The 17,877-nt window shown below is 39.4% G+C and overlaps 1 protein-coding gene across 3 annotated transcripts in view; it reads left to right on the top strand.

Annotated features, from left to right (window-relative positions):
* The first annotated feature begins 834 nt into the window (after nt 1-834).
* The window catches only part of cog1 (component of oligomeric golgi complex 1), a 54,510-nt gene continuing 37,467 nt past the window's right edge, over nt 835-17,877 (top strand). For all 3 annotated transcript variants that reach the window (XM_057861000.1, XM_057860998.1, XM_057860999.1), the window contains exons 1-3: nt 835-1,192; nt 9,579-9,820; nt 15,783-15,964. In XM_057861000.1, the coding sequence (XP_057716983.1) occupies nt 887-1,192; nt 9,579-9,820; nt 15,783-15,964 (730 nt within the window). In that variant the 5' untranslated portion in view covers nt 835-886. The remainder of the gene's footprint in view (nt 1,193-9,578; nt 9,821-15,782; nt 15,965-17,877) is intronic.

Here is a 17,877-nt window from a genome sequence, read left to right as displayed (position 1 = left end):
AATTTTCAAAGTACTTTTATTTTGAAATGATACATCAGAATTTTATCAGAGTACTTTAGTTCGAGTCTTGGGGTAGTGTAGTATACCTCAGAAGTGGAACCGTTCCGGGATATCAGGCAGATTTTTTTAAATCAATTTTTTAAATCTGGCGAAATGACAGCGGAAATGGGCAGCCAACGCGTTCCATTATGAATCCAGCAAGTTGCACCATTAGGAAGCCAGCGCGTTGCATTACCGTAATGCACACAATGCAAACAATGATCCAAATGAGGGGCGGCTAGCTTGACTTCGTTTTAACGAGTGGAGGGTGGCTTGACCGCACTATTGGCACCAGGGACATCATTTTTGGACAGAATTGGTAGGTTTAGCTCTGTAAACATCTCCTTCGTACACTACTTCCATTCATTTACTATTTTGGACAAACGGAAGCGTGTCCCCCACAGCAACAGTAGCTAACGCCATGAATATTAATGAACGGAAGTGACGCATAGCGTGCGGTACGCCATTTAAAGTTCGCTGAAACACCTGTGAAGTCTACTGCTTTAAAATGGCCGCTGGTTACTAACGCCGTCGAATCCGAACTGCTTCTATCTAGTTCTCTATTTGATATCTTGGCATCAACTTTTTTTTTTTTTTTCCCAAACAATAACACACATTACAACACAACAGATACAAAAACGTGCAAGACAAACATCAAAACATACATTTAAAAAAATAAATAAATAAATATATATATATTAACAAATAAATGAGGCACTTTGTACATAGTATCTATGCACCAACTGATGACTAGGGTTATCATTTGATGACGTTGAAACCGGAAGTTTGCCTCTCGCTTTTCCGGGTTACGATTCCCTGTAGCTGCTGAAGTTAATTTGGAATAGCAATGACTGATGCCTCGGTGTCGTCCCTCAGCGTATCGGAAATCAAAGATCCGGTGGTCGTGTTCGAGCGCTACAACACCGATGACATCCGCTGCATCGAGCGCAAAGTCCGCGGGGAGATTGAGCAAAAGAAGGAGGAATTGAGGCAGATGGTAGGTGAACGCTACCGCGACCTGATTGACGCCGCAGACACCATCGGGGAGATGAGGCAAAGCTCGGGAAGTGTTGTCCAGTCCATCCAGGACATGTACCAGTACTGCAACCAGTTGAAACAGGGCAAAACCCGTGTGACCACTCACACTGCGGAGGTAAACAGACGCTTGTGTGTATGCTACTTGTACCTAAACATTAAGAAACTTTGTTTAGAAACGAGAAGATTCCATCACTAGAGAAATTGCGTACTTGGGGATGATTTCTCTCTTTCTGTGGATTTTCGGTCACTTCTTACATTTTGGGTGACTAACTAGCAGGGCTTAGGGCACAGTGGTGCATTGGACAGCGAGCAAAACTATTTTTTAAATACTTATCTAAAATAAAAAGTCAGAAATACTGCTTTATGTATATATAATTGAACCAAAATTCCAAGTTTCTGTTAAAAAGTGACGTATTCAAGTAGGCTCGAGCGTATGACGTAGCACTCGCGAGGTTTCCGCCCCTATCGCCATGTTGGAAGCAGGAAGTTAGGTGTCAGAACTCCGGGAAACATAAACAGTGAGGTATTTCGACTCAGGTCGCATTTTAAAAATGATTGAAAATTATTGTTCGGTAAAGAATTGCAACAACCGATTGAATAGAAAGGAGAATGTACAGCTCGACGGAACCCCATTGAGTTTCTTCCGGATCCCTACATGGAGAAAAGGCGAGGGAAAGCTCATACCTGAACCTACCAAACGTCGAAGAATGACATGGGTGGCCTCGATCAGAAGGAAGGGCATAACGTTTGATTCTCCAGTTACACACAGAGTTTGCTCTATGCACTTCCACTCCGGTAAGTTAATTTCGTTTGTCGACGCAAATTTCGGTAACTTTATGCCCCAAGTCGGCCTGTTGTTAGCTATAGCTGCAGCTAAACAACTAGCATGCATACATGTGCATTGTCTTCATAAGACATAATTCCTGTCGTTTCTAAATGAAAAAGCTGTCACATGTTGCCGTGAGATAGTGACAAAGAATTTGTACACAGGCTACATTGTCTGCAACAAATCTGTTTTCTAAAACACAGCATTGATTTGTCACTTAACTATCACAGCTCAGCACAGCACAAATTCAGATATTCATGACAATGAAAATGTAAACACACATTGCCTACCTTTGCAAGAACAATGGTGTTGCTGTTTGCTACGGTCATAATGTGCAGGTCCTGCACCGATCCGCAGCAAACTGTTCGTAGCTTTGTAGCGATTTGTAGTTTCGGACTTGCTGATGAGTGTAGTAACTTACACCAAACACTAAATACAGCATGATGTCCATTTCGCGTAGGGGTGGAAGCTTGTCGACATCTTTATTCCATTTGTGTTCGGCTTGCTCGTAAGGGTCAACATTGTTCACATCCTTAAGTTTGCTCACATATCTGTCCTTCGCCGTGGTAACAAGGTTGTTATTGTATCGAAGTGGCAAGTTTTCCTTACTTTTTTCCATCTTTGGCTCTCGCAGTTGAATTGTATTTGCTGTTAAGTTTAAATGTCCCGTGATGCAGACGTGCTTCCAATATGGCTGCGTTGTCGCAAATCTCGCATGATCCCGTGTTGCTGTGACATAAATGCTCAAGCCTAAATTCTTCACCACTACCTACATTCTGCTGCTCTACTTTGTCTGGACAGAAATGGGGATATACCACTGTAACTGTTATGCAGTGTTTCTAAACGGGTAGGTAGTGACTTGAAAGTGGTTTATGTTGCCTATCTTACCTCTGTCATTCCTTCTTGCTGATTTATCCTTGCTGCGAGCAAATAACTTTCTAATATCCATTTGCAAGGGTATTTCTGTTTGAATCAAATAGGGAAAAAAATAAGACATTTTGTTACAGATCACAGCAGGGGTCTGGAAGTCCGGTCCTTGAGAGCCGCTATCCAGCTTGTTTTCCATGTTATGAACCAAATGATCAGATCATCAGCAAACTCATCAGGAGCCTGATAACTAAACTTGATAATGATAAACCGATACGACCGGATATCTGGTTGTACAGGTGACAGATATGACTGCATCGATAGCAAATTTACCATTCAGCAGTAGTTAGCCATTAAATCTTCAATGAACCCATAGTAAAGTTTGGATTGGGATATCGCGACAACAAGAATCGGATACTATTACTTTTTACAATGTGTTGTGTGATAGTAATTTAGCTTTTCCTTCACATGCTGTGCTTGTGTCATGCATCGCACAGTGCAACTAGAGTGTGACCGCACACATGATATAGTATGAACAACCACCACTCACAGTCGTGGTTGCCTCAACTTCCCATCATGCATTTTGTCATAACCACTAATAGTCGCCGATCGTCACGGGCGTGTCATAACAACCCGAGAGCTAACAAAACCACAGTAACGCACGCTCCATAGCGTTTTCTTCACAGCCCAAAGCTAAACAACGAAGCAGCATGCTAAAACAATGGACAGTTTGAGCACTCACCAGCGACGTGCAGCGATTGATTTTCAACGCACCAGGAAAACAAAAGTCAGACTTTGAAGTGATGAAGGCAGCCAGATCTGTATGGGACAGAGCTAGTGTGAAGTGTGAAGCGGTACAGAGATGGTGAGTTTTTAACTCTGAAAAATAACTCACTACAATGGTGGAAAGCACGACCCGCTGGAGATGTTGTTTCTACGAAACGCAGTCTACTTAAACATGAACATGTGGATCAGTTCATCTTCCTCAAGAAAAATCTGCCCTTCAAAAAAGATATGTACAGCGATGAGGAGTAAAAAAAATGTGGAAGCATAGGCATAAGTGAATGACTTTGCTGTGAATAAGGTTAAAGTAATACCAGTGGTAAAGCATAATTCATTATTCATTATTCATTCCTCTAGAGGAGATCTGCATGGAGGAATGGGCCAAAATACCAGCAACAGTGTGTGAAAAGCTTGTGATGAGTCACAGAAAATATTTGGCCTCCGTTATTGCCTACAAAGGGTACATAACAAAGTATCGAGATGAACTTTTGGTATTGACCAAATACTTATTTTCCACCATTATTTGCAAAAAATTCTTTAAAAATAAAACAATTTGATTTTCTGGTTTTTTTTTTCACATTCTGTCTCTCATGGTTGAGGTTTACCCATGTTGACAATTACAGGCCTCTCTAATATTATCAAGTGGGAGAATTTGCTCAATTGGTGGTTGACTAAATACTTATTTGCCCCACTGTACATTTCGAATCAGCTTCATGCCGGAGATTCCCAACCCTATTGATAACGATCCTTATTATTGGATTCAGGTGTGTTAAAGAAGTGAGATATGGAGAACAGGCTGGATAGCTTCTCTTGAGGACTGGATTTGCAGACCCCTGGATTACAGGGACTGCAGTAACAAATAAAGTGCATGTAAAACACCTGGAAATTATGATAGCTCACATACTAAATTTTTAGAGGTTATATCCCAAAGATAGGCAGTTAATTCATACAGATTGATTCTATTCATTTTGGTCGTATAAACAAATAGCAATAAATAGCATCAGTATTGATACAGTTCCAATATCACATAAATAAACACAATATTAAACAAAGCTCTTGAGTGAGAGCCTGTTACTCAAATCACAGTTAATTGTCATTGTATTCATAGCCAATTAGCTAAAAGAGCAGTTAGCTTCAATTTGCGACCAGAGTAGTTTACTGCAGTTAGCTGCCTGATGCGTAAAGAGAAAAGTTGAACCATTTAAATTACAATTCATGGGAATAGGCGTCCAAACAAACATCAACACACATTTGCACCATCGACTCAGACTGTATGATTGGGAGTTTAACACCCGCACCGTAATATTGATGTTTCATTCACGTGTTGTTGGAGTAATTTAAAAAAAAAAAAAATCTCCATTACATGGTGTCGATAAAAAGCGCTAAACAGTCACTCAGCTTGTGATGTATCGTTGGAGCATTAAAACAGGCTACTTTTGTAGCAATCATGTATTTATCCCACATTACGACTTTACAACACATCAGTTCTCCCGACATACATGAACGCAGCATATCTCCCCAAGGTGCTTCGCGGAAGTATCAACTCATATATGGAGGACCAGGAGTGCAAAAAATCAATAAATAAATACACAATTAAATAAATAATTAAAAGTGTAATTAAAATGCTTTTATTTCAATATTTATTTCAATTTTTATTTATTTATTTCAATTTATATTTATTTATTTCCATTTTTATTTATTTATTTCCATTTATATTTATTTCGATTTATATTTATTTATTTCATTTTATATATATTCGATTTTTATTTATTTCAATTTATATTTATTTATTTCAACATTTATTTCGATTTTTATTTATTTATTTCGATTTTTATTCATTTATTTCAATTTTTATTTATTTATTTCAACTTTTATTTATTTCACTTTTTATTTATTTCATTCTTGCACTCTTGTTCCTCTGGAGGTTCAACCATGAAATAATTTTATCTGTCACGTTTGCTCGTCAAAGTTTCTAACGTCTGATTGGTTTCTCAGCAAAGCAAGTCTTAACTAGTCGATCTCAGATAATAGATTGATTCCTGAGGCATTGGCTAATTTTTATGTACACCCGATACATAAGGTGGCAGTGTAGATCCGTATAATCTGAAAATTAATTGCTCCCTCAAAATCACAAAGACGACGAAGATTAGTAGCGTGGTCAGTGTAGCGGTAGTAGGCTTCGACGCATTTCGCGTGTTGTCCAAGCAAAACATACATATGTCCAAAATGTGCCCAGAGCTGCTCGGAGAAGCAGCAAATTTAATCGAGGACACTCTGAGAAGAACTCCACCAGCAGCCCATGGTGGAGTCCAGCCTGTGGCTTCTACATCGTGCGGGCCAGCGCCTTTAAACGGGCTGATGTCTGCATACGGGAAACTCTAGTATAACTCAGAAGTGGAACGGTCCTTGGATATTTACCAGATTTTATTTATTCATTCATTTTTTTAATCAAGTTTTGAAATAAAGCTAAATGACAGAAATAACTAGCAGTTTTCTAAGTAGTTTTACTCTGTACTCCGACATCATTTTTACATGATAATGATTTAGTTTGGGTCTAGGGGTGCTCCAGTGTCTCTCTAAAGTGGACCTGTTGTCGAATAGATCACCGTTTTTTTCCCCATATATTTAATAAAGGGACTTGCGCTCTGAAGCCACCTCATTGCATTCTGAAGCCAGCGCATTGCATTACTGTAATGCACATAATGCAAACAAAAATCCAAATGAGGGGCGGCTGGTTTGACTTTGTTTTTACGAGTGGAGGCTGGCTTGACCGCAGTAAAAAACTATCGAAAACTCTTCGATCAACATCCTGATCTGACAGAGCCGAGATGATGCCAATAACGTTAATTAATTGCTCTGTTTTGTAGGACACGTACTCAGGGTCCAAATGTCCTGCTTCAATTTGTTCTGAGAAATCTAACATGTCCCAAGAGAGCTCATGCAAAATCTCAGATAATGCCGCCATGTTGGGAAGAAATAGGACGAAGCAATCGCTTGTTACTCGATCAACTCAAACCCCGCCTAGTTCACGCCCGCCCACCGAGTTTGATGAGCCAATGACAGATAAAATTATTTCATGCGGCCACACGGGGAACAAGAGTGCAAGAAAGAAATAAATAAAAAGTGAAATAAATAAATGTTGAAATAAATAAATAAATGATGAAATAAATAAATAAAAATTGAAATAAATAAATAAAAGTTGAAATGAATAAATAAAAATTGAAATAAATAAATAAAAATTGAAATACATTTTGAAATAAATATAAAATGAAATAAATAAATAAAAATTGAAATAAATAAATAAAAGTTGAAATAAAAGAATAAAAATTGAAATAAATTTTGAAATAAATATAAATTGAAATAAATAAATAAAAATTGAAATAAATATGAATCGAAATAAATAAATATAAATTGAAATAAATAAATAAAAATTGAAATAAATAAATATAAATTGAAATAAATAAATAAATAAATATTGAAATAGAAGCATTTTAATGACACTTTTAATTATTTATTTAATTGTGTATTTATTTATTGAATTTTTGCACTCCTGGTCCTCCATACTCATATGCCTATCATAGCCAAAGTTACATTCATAAATTACAATATGAAGGAGCCATGTGTACATTGAATAAATGAAGTGAATAGAGTATTATGACCATATTAAATAGAGGCATTCTGTAGATTATGCTACAGTATGTAGATTGAAAACTCCATAGTATTATGTTGCTGGTAAAATTTATACTGGTGAAATGCAGATCAATACTACGGCATGTGCCCCAAAGAAATATGTTTGGCGACGCCTATGTTAGACACTAAAAGATTCCATTACAACAAATGTCCTCAAATGACCTGATATGACCTGGACATGTCCCCCAAATGACATGATATGACCAAGACATGTCCCCCAAATGCCCCCCAAATGCCCCCAAATGACCTAATATGACCAGGACATGGACCCCAAATGACCGGATATGAACAGGATATGTCCTCCAAATGTCCCCAAATGACCTTATATGACCAGGACATGTCCCCAAATGACCTGATATCAACAGTACGTGTCCCCTATATCAACAGAAAGTGGCCAAATATCAACAGTACGTATCCCCTAATTCAGTGTTTTTCAACCGGTGTGCCACGAGAGATTGTCAGGTGTGCCGCAAGAAATTATCCAGTATCGCATTTTATCCTTTTTTTCTTTTTTTTTTTTTTTTTTTTTTGTACGTCGTCAGGCGGAGTTGGAGTAGGTAGAAAGTTTTCGGCCGTGTGCAGATGAGCGAGGTATTGCTCGTGTCGCGTTCAAAAACTGCTTGGATTTCTAGCCATCAGCCACCTTGCTGTCCGCGACAATGTCGTCCCCAGCACGTCTACTGTACGTCATTAGATTAGACTCGTCAAGTGTCGATATACACGAAAGTGCCCTTTCTATTTTATCCGTATGTGACGACCGTCAATCCTGTCCCTGTGTTTTATTTCTACACACTGTCGAGGACAGCAAGGTGGCTGATGGCTAGAAATCCGAGCAGTTCTTGAAAGCGACACGAGCAGCTCTCAAACAGAGCCATGGTGTCAAGCAAGCTGAAACGTCATCTCCAAATGAAACACCCATCGCTTCAAAACAAGTCAATGGACTATTTTGTTCGTCTTTGTGAAAACATAGAAACAGACAACTTTTTTGAGGAAAAACGACAAAGGTAAATGAAAAAGCCCTCAAACCCAGTTACCCTGTTGCTGAACTTGTTGCTAAATCCAAAAAGTCCCACACAGTGGCAGAGAAATAAATACCTCCTCCCTGCAAAGCCACTCTCAGCGAGATGCTCGGCCCTGACGCGGTTAAAGTGCTAAAGTCCCCCTGTTTAATAATTATGAGCCTTTCAAGGATATCGGCTTTGCGTTTATCTAAACAGGCTCAAGTTTCCCACTGTGTAAGTATAAATACTGAGAAATTATTTTTTTAATTAAAAATACTGTACAGAAAATAATTTTGGAACATTTTTTATTTGTGGTCTGCCGCGAATTTTTTTCCAATGTAAGAATGTGCCGTGACTCACAAAAGGTCGAAAAACACTGCCCTAATTGTCCCCAAATCAACATGGGCGGGGCTAAGATATGTATCTGCACACAGCAAAGCCCCATAGTAATTTCTCCAGAAATTGCGGTTGCTTTAATATGACTTGTTCTGTCCTCACTGAACATGAAGCTGTTTAGCTTGACAGACAGCAAACAAGGCAATTGTGGCTTTTGAAGCTTTTGACTTCCTTCACTTTTCACAATTTGTAAAGCTGTAACACACGTATATACTTATGTTCAAAACGACACGCAATTTAACAATAAAACACTTGACACAAAACAATTGGTGTTCAAACGTCCATCTAGTCTTAAATTAGCCTAATTTGCCGAACAAAAGTCTACTATCTTAAATGCTACGAATGTTAAGTATTTACAGTTCTCAGAGCAAATTGCTGACGCATGATTCCACAAACTGCAGCCCTAAACTTACATTACAAATGCATACACAAACATATATTAGCTGAAACAACTTACAGCTTTATGTGGCCCAAACCAGAGCGCAGCTGAGCTTTATCAATGTCAGACGAGTCTGGAAGGCGACAGTCCAGACAGACCCAACATTGCCACCAGAGAGCAGTGTATCCTCCATCATTAAACAAAATACAATATTTTTGGACTTTTTGGATTGTTATTTTGAGAGTCAGGGGTATTGAAAGTGTTAATTCCGATTTACGCGGAAATTTGGGTTACGTCGCCAGTGTAGGAACGGAACTCGTTTGTAACCCGGGGACTACCGGTAGCATAATTAAGATGCATTTTTCATTGGTAAAATTAAAGGAATTAGCGTTGTTGAAAGTGACGTAAACCCACGGAACCAGAAATGGCATCCAACTCACCCAATTTTAATCGTTTTTGTCAGAATTGTAGTAAAACATATAGAGTTTATAATACCTATTAAAAATGCATTTAATCAGACTACAGTATAAAGATACATTCTTGTGACTTTGTTTTTTAGAGTCAGCAGCAGGACAAGTTTTACACTATGGCCTCTCAGATCAAACTCCTTTTGGAGATACCCGAGCGCATCTGGAGTGCCGTGGAGGCCTCCCAGTACCTTCAGGCAACTCGTCTCTACCTGTTGTGCTGCCGTCTGCACAGTCTCCTTCAATTGGAAGCTGCTACAGGAGGTCTCTACAGTCCTGCCCTCGCTCGCTTCCCCATCCTTGTCCGACAAGTAGCCACAACGGGTCACTTCAGGTATTTGCTGCTCTTTTTTTTCCCCAATAACACAATTGTTAATTTGGATAGCTTGGGCATACATTTGTTTGATTATTGTTGCTCAAAAGAGTTTATTACTCAATTGAACTTTTGCAAAAGCTCCGCCCCTCCAGTTACGGTTGCAAAGCTGACAAGCTTCGTGACTCCAACAGCGTCAAGCCATTGCAGGCAGGAGACGTATACCAAAGTGTTTTAAGTGTTTTATTTTGAAGTAATACCTGTGCAACATCCTCAACATTGCGGCAACAGGGTTTATTTACAAAATGCAGCGGAGGGGTTATATTAAAAATGAAATATTCAAAATTGCAGTAAGCTATCGAGTCAAAATTGTACCTGTTCAACACTTACAGCAAGCAAAGGGTTGGGATACTAAGGTGTCCATTCACAAAATGCTACAAGAAAAATAAGTAAAATCGGCTTGGAAAAAACGCGCGTTGACCCACTAGTTTCAATGGGAAAGGGGCAATATAGAGCAGAGAGAAAAACGATCATTCTCAGGCTTATCCTCAACCCATTTTTATTTTCTTATGACTGTTGTCAAGCCCGGCCCTTCCCCAGAAGCTGTGTTCAATGCAAGCTAGGTGTTAATAACGCACAGCTGCACCGCTACGTCTCTCTCGCTCTTTGATAACGTAATTGCTACATGAATTACGATTTGGAAGACTTGACAGTACAGACCGCCGCGACATTCTCGAAAAATGTGGCCTTGATCGGATTTGAACCACATACGAAAGTGACCCAGATTGGATTTGAAATGGTCCAGTTCTATGCGACTTGTCACGTTCAGAGCGTCAAGTTAATGCCTAACTCGAGTTGGAAAAACACGAAAAAATCTGATTCATGAATTAAGACCTGTATTATGAACTTAGCCCATGTGATTCATTTAATACTCGTTTCCACACCCCATATTGCTGATTTGAGTTACTCAACCCACCTAATCACGTCTCCTTTTGACTCGCCTCCACTCCTCTGACTCCTTGGTTATCAGGCCCGCGACATGGTGTCCACGGGTATATATAATCAGATAACGATGGCACCACTATGCAGGGCTTCAGACTAACATTTTTTACTAGGAGCACAGTGGCCCCCAAAAGAATTGGCATCCCTGCAATTCAGGTCAGATAATGCTCAATTTCTCCCAGAAAATGATTGCAATTACAAATGCTTTGGTAGTAATATCTTCATTTATTTTGCTTGCAATGAGAAAACACAACAGAGAATGGAAAAAAAATTAAATCATTATCATTTTACAAAAACAATAAAAAAAGAAATGGGCCGGACAAAAGTATTGGCACCCTCAGCCTAATACTTGGTCGCACAACCTTTAGACAAAATATCTGCGAACAACCGCTTCCGCTATCCATTAATGAGTTTCTTACAATGCTCTGCTGGAATTTTAGAACATTCTTCTTTGGCCAACTGCTCCAGGTCTCTGAGATTTGAAGGGTGCCTTCTCCAAACTGCCATTTTCAGATCTCTCCACAGGTGTTCTATGGGATTCAGGTCTGGGCTCATTGTTGGCCACTTTAGAAGTCTCCAGAGCTTTCTCTCAAACCATTTTCTAGTGCTTTTTGAAGTGTGTTTTGGGTCATTTTCCTGCTGAAAGACCCATGACCTCTGAGGGAGACCCATTGCTTGTTTTGAGGCACACGCTAAGATTTGTCGTCTTATTTTGGCAAGAGAGACTATGCAATGTTGCTTTAGCCTTTAAATGTCTGTGCTGGGTGATCATCACACACCAAATGTAACTCGTAGCGTTAGCTTTGCAGTCACATTCGCGTTAGCATCAGGATATTGCTAACAGCGAGCGTCCTCTTAAAAAACTTTTTTTTTTAGATGCAGTTCGTGGCATCCAGGTGGGTATGATTATTATTTTTTTTAAATTTTACAGATGAAAACATATTTGTTAAACGTCGACTAAAACTAGACGAAATTAGTCTTGCAGGGTTTCCCCTAAGAGTTAAGAGATTGTGGCGCACTGCCACAACAAAATAAAAGCCGCCACTCCTTGCAAATGAGAGGGTTTTTTTAGGCCGTTTCAAACTAGCGGCAGCAGAGTGTGAAGAGTTCAGCGGCAACCTATCCATTGTGTATTGTAATGTCCGTAACTAAGCACAGCCCCCTTAAGGGACGATTGGACTGGGGAGCTGTGACGCAGGGGGAAGTGAGTAGAAAGAATGGGAGAACAGGTGAGATGGCGAAAGATGGCGGTCGCGGCAACCCGCTGTTATTTAGGGCCCGAGCACTAGGCGTGCGAAGGCCCTATTGTTTTGCAAAGGATTATTATTATTTTATTTTATTTTTTTTTTCAGGTCAAATGAAAACGGCCAATTTGGAGGCCTGAACATGCGCGAAAAGTCACCAAAATTTGCACATACGTGCGGAAAATTGTAAATTTTGATAATTTAACAACGTTGCAAAAAAATGTAACAAAATGGCTCAGTGGCGCCCCCTTGAAATTTTTAAATTGGCCTATAACATTAGGGTTTGTCAGCGTAGAGCGATGAAATTTGGGGAGTCTATACCTTGTCTAAAACCGCTTCAAAAAAGCATTGGCACCCATATTCCAAACCCAACAGGAAATCGGTTATTTTGGATCGAATATGAAATTTTTATCGATTTACAGGGTGCACATTTGAGACCTTTTCGCCGAGGGAGTTAGTTGGATCATCTTCAAAATTGGTGAGACTGTTCAGGAGACATATGAGATCTTAAGTTTCTAAAATGGTGTGTTTTCATTCATGGGTCTGACCTGGGCGTGGTGCCAAAGTCGGCCATTTTTTCGGCAAAACACCGATTTCAGTAAATGACTAATAATTCCTTGACACAACTTTCAATCTTTTTCATATCTGCCATGTATATGCGGTATCCCAGCCTGAACAGGACTGCATTGAAATATTACCCATTAGGCCTAGCGCCCCCTAGTGAGAACAGGAAATGCCTTTTTTTACGAGACAGGTTCCTCCTCCAAGGGAAAAAAATCTGTTGACCTCAAATCTGCATCAGGGGAGCCTTAAGACCTGTGTTCAGGTGCCTGATGAAAAATATTGAGGTTTCGTTGAAGCGGAGGGGTCCAAACATGAAAGTGAAAATGATCGTCAACAATTTGTCTCGCAAAATACTTTGAACAGTCATAACTCAGCAGATATACAACATATCTGCGCCAAACTTCCCATGCTTGTTGAGAGTCATACCCTGAAGGGTCCTGTAGGGGTCATTTGCATCAACTCTACAGTGCCAACTAGTGGCGACAGAAAGGAGTTTTAAAAAAGGCCTTTCCTATTGGGTTTTTTCAACGTAGAGCAATGAAATTTGGGGAGTAGATACCTTATGCCTAACTGCTCAAAAAAGCCTCTTGCACCCATATTCCAAATCCAACAGAAAATTGGGTATTTTGGATCGAATGTGAAATTTCTGTCCATTTCTAGTACAGTTTACATTCGGAGGCCTGGACATGCACGAAAACTCACCAAATTTTGCACATACATGCGGCTTTGTGTGGATTTCGATAACCTTGCAACGTTACAAAAAAATGTAACAAAATGGCTCAGTGGCGCCCCCTTGAATTTTTAAAAAAAGTGTTTCCTATTAGGTTTTATTAACGTAGAGCAATGAAATTTGGGGAGTCGATACCTTGTGCAAAACTTCTCCAAAAATTCTCTTGCACCCATATTCCAAACCCAACAGGAAATCGGGTATTTTGGATCGAATGTGAAATTTTTATCAATTAACAGGGTGCACATTTGAGACCTTGTCACAGAGGGAATCAGTTGGATCATCTTCAAAATTGGTTAGACAATTCAGGAGACATATGAAATCTAAACTTTTCAAAATGGTGCGTTTTCATTCATGGGTCTGACCTGGGCGTGGTGCCAAAGTCGGCCATTTTTTCGGCAAAATGACAAATTCAGTAAAGGACTCATAGCTCCTTGAAACAACGTTCAATCTTTTTCATATCTGGCATGTATGTGCGGGATCCCACCCTTAACACGAGTGCATTGAAATATTACTCATTAGGCCTAGCGCCCCCTAGTGGGAACAGGAAATGCCTTTTTTACGAAACAGGCTCCTCCTCCAAGGAAAAAAAATCTATTCACCTCAAACCTGCATCAGGGGAGCCTTAAGACATGTGTTCAGGTGCCTGATGAAAAATACTGAGGTTTGGTTGAAGCAGAAGGGTCCAACAGGAGAAGTAAAAATGACTGAAGCCATTTCGTCTCACCACAAGTTTTGAACAGTCATAACTTCTACAACATATCTGCGCCAAACAAAATCATGCTTGTTGAGTCATAGTCTGAAGGGTCCTGTAGGGGTCATTTGCATCAACCCTACAGCGCCAACTAGTGGCAATAGAAAGTCACTCATTTTTTAAAATATATGTCCAGTTCTTTTCAGGTTAGTCATTGTAGTTTCAAGACCTTTTAAAATACTTATTTTACGGCCCATGTCCACGTCTCTGTCTGTTGCTGTGATGACCCTTTATTCGCTCCTTTTTTGTAGTCCTCTGTCCAATAGGGGTTTTTATCTCTTAGGTGTGTGAATGTAAAGAGGCAACTTTCGCGCATGTTAGGTTCTAATGAGATGATTAGAGAGGACGATCTGCCACCACACTGACCTGCACACTGTCCGAGTTGCATGACGTCCGAGTTGCGCTAGATTGCGAGGGCCCGTTCAGTCCTGCTTGCAGGCCTAGTTTGTTATTGTTTTTCTTTATTTTTGTCACCACAATAAAGTGGGTAAGCCAATACTGATTCCTCTCCTTCTTCCCCATATCCGGGGCATTACAGTTGTTTGGATCGGACTTTTCGGCGAAAGTGAGCGGTGGACTTGGATATTGTAATCAAGTTAAACTTCAGGTGGCGTCGTACAACAGAGTAGTCACGTGGTGCGTCATTCTCTATAGGATCCACTGCAGGGAAAATAAACATTTAATCATGAAGGCTAATTATGTACTTTTAGCCAACGTAGTCATTTTGATAGTAGGCTAATATAGCTAATATCGATACATGCAGCCAGTGTTACTTTCATTAAAAGGCTTTTAATTTTTTGCGGCTCCAGACATACTGTATCAGTTTTTGTTTTTGTTTTTTTGGTCAAATATGGCTCTTTCAACATTTTGGGTTACCGACCCCTGGGTCACCACGAGATGTAAGTTGTACTATTGCTACGAGGAGACAAAAAAAAGTATTATTACGTAGGGTAACGTAGCTGTAATCAGGTACGCATTTTACGTACATCTACAGCAGCTGAGAGCTACGACATTAGCCTGGCTAATGAAATATTTCAAATATATATTTTTTCTTCTTGGGGAAAAAAATGTGGGAGTTTTTTTCCGCCGTGGCATGACATGGTGAGGCTGTCCGACTCTGATGCAGCCCACCACCACACTTTCAAAAAATCCTAGGGGGAAACCCTGTCTTGAGTTTTCGTCAACAAAAACTAGACTAAGACAAACACCTTTTGAGATGACTAAAATACGACTAAGACTAATAAGTATTATCGTCCAAAAGTCGAAGACTAAGACGAGAATAAAAAAAGGCTGCCAAAAACAATACTGGCTGGGAGTGATACCATGCTGTTTAACACATTTGAAATCCAGTTTTTTTTTTTTTTCAGCTTTAGGAAGGTAGCAATTACCATTATAGACGTTTGAGTCTTGTCGAGCCTTTCCGGTGCTTCCGTAAAGTTGTATGGCAGTTGGCAGTAAGGTAACGCTTACGGTAACCAGCAAAATAATCAATGGGGTAATGCTGAGGTTGTCGAATCATGCTCACTTAACAACGGTTACTAGGACGTGTAATTGGTCACTGGCTGTTTTGAGGTTTGCAAAAGGTCAATTGTGGCAGTGAACGAATAGAAACTGTTCAGAAAATGGTTTGTAAAGTTTTTTTTGAACTTCTGGACTATGAACAACTGTGCACTCTTTTTTTTGTTTTTCCAGGTCAACCATTCTTTTAGACAGCAGGTCTCTGCTGCGGGGTCGTGCGGTGTCAGACCAGGCCATTGCGGAGGCCCTACTGTCCATGATGCTGCTGGAGGACAGCTCCCCGCGCCAGGCGCTTGCTGATTTCTTGTTAGCACGAAAGGCGTCTATTCATCAGTTGCTCAATCAGCCACAACATGGTAGTATAATATCATGCCAGCAAGATGTTTTCCCTAATACTATGGCTAAATAGGATTTCTTTTTTGCACCCTCTTTGTTTCTTGATCCTCACTCCTCCTCTGTTGACATCATCTCCTACCAGAGATCCCATCAGTCATTCATATAGACCACAACAAAAGTTTAAAGAAGCATTATGTATGATTTGCACTTTAATTATTAATTAAATGGCCCTAATACAGTTGTACCTCGACATATGATCGCTTCAACATATGATCCTTTCGACATTCAATGTAAAATTTAAACTGTCATTTGTCTTGACATATGACGACATGCTCGAATGTACGACGATTTATGACGGCGTCACAATTTACCGTATTTTCCGCACTTTGAGGCGCATCGCATTATAAAGCGCATCGTCAATGAATGGCCTATTTTAAAACTTTTTTCATATATATTTATATACATATAAATATATTAAGGTGTCAAATGATTAAAATTTTTAATTGAGTTAATTACAGCTTAAAAATTAATTAATCGTAATTAATCGCAATTAATCGCAATTTAAACCATCTATAAAATATGCCATATTTTTCTTTAAATTATTGTTGGAATGAAAAGATAAGACAAGATGGATATATACATTCAACAAACGGTACATAAGTACTGTATTTCTTTATTATAACAATAAATCAACAAGATGGCATTACCATTATTAACATTCTGTTAAAGCGATCCATGGATAGAAAGACTTGTAGTTCTTAAAAGACAAGTTATAGAAATTTTATATCAAAACCCTTCTTCATATTTTCGTTTTAATAAAATTTGTAAAATTTTCAATCAAAAAATAAACTAGTAGCCCGCCATTGTTGATGTCAATAATTACTTACACATTGCTAATGGGTGCTGAAGCCTATAAAATCAGTCGCACCAAAGCGCCAGCAGAAGGCGGCAAAACTCGGAAAAACACAACAAGTACACCTTTCACTGTGCTCTCATTTTAATCTGTTTGAGCGGGGCATTTGTGCGTTAATTGCGTCAAATATTTTAACGGGATTAATTAAAAAAATTAATTACCGCTCGTTAACGTGATAATTTTGACAGCCCTAAAACATATATATATATATATATATATATATATATATATATATATATATATACATTCATTCATTCATTCATTCATTTTCCATGCCGCTTATTCCTCACGAGGGTCGCGGAGGTGCTGGAGCCTATCCCAGCTAACAACGGGCAGTAGGCAGGGGACACCCTGAACTGGTTGCCAGCCAATCGCAGGGCACAAGGAGACACACAACCATTCACGCACACACTCATACCTACGGACAATTTAGAGTGTACAGTGCCTTGCAAAAGTATTCGGCCCCCTTGAATCTTGCAATCTTTCGCCACATTTCAGGCTTCAAACATAAAGATATGAAATTTATTTTTTTTGTCAAGAATCAACAACAAGTGGGACACAATCGTGAAGTGGAACAACATTTATTGGATAATTTAAACTTTTTTACCAAATAAAAAACTGAAAAGTGGGGCGTGCAATATTATTCGGCCCCTTTACTTTCAGTGCAGCAAACTCACTCCAGAAGTTCAGTGAGGATCTCTGAATGATCCAATGTTGTCCTAAATGACCGATGATGATAAATAGAATCCACCTGTGTGTAATCAAGTCTCCGTATAAATGCACCTGCTCTGTGATAGTCTCAGGGTTCTGTTTAAAGTGCAGAGAGCATTATGAAAACCAAGGAACACACCAGGCAGGTCCGAGATACTGTTGTGGAGAAGTTTAAAGCCGGATTTGGATACAAAAAGATTTCTCAAGGTTTAAACATCTCAAGGAGCACTGTGAAAGCCATCATATTGAAATGGAAGGAGCATCAGACCACTGCAAATCTACCAAGACCCGGCCGTCCTTCCAAACTTT

This window comes from Corythoichthys intestinalis, chromosome 16 (genome assembly GCF_030265065.1).
Source record: "Corythoichthys intestinalis isolate RoL2023-P3 chromosome 16, ASM3026506v1, whole genome shotgun sequence".
Taxonomy (NCBI): Eukaryota; Metazoa; Chordata; class Actinopteri; order Syngnathiformes; family Syngnathidae; genus Corythoichthys; species Corythoichthys intestinalis.
This window is presented reverse-complemented; position numbering and strand designations above follow the sequence as displayed.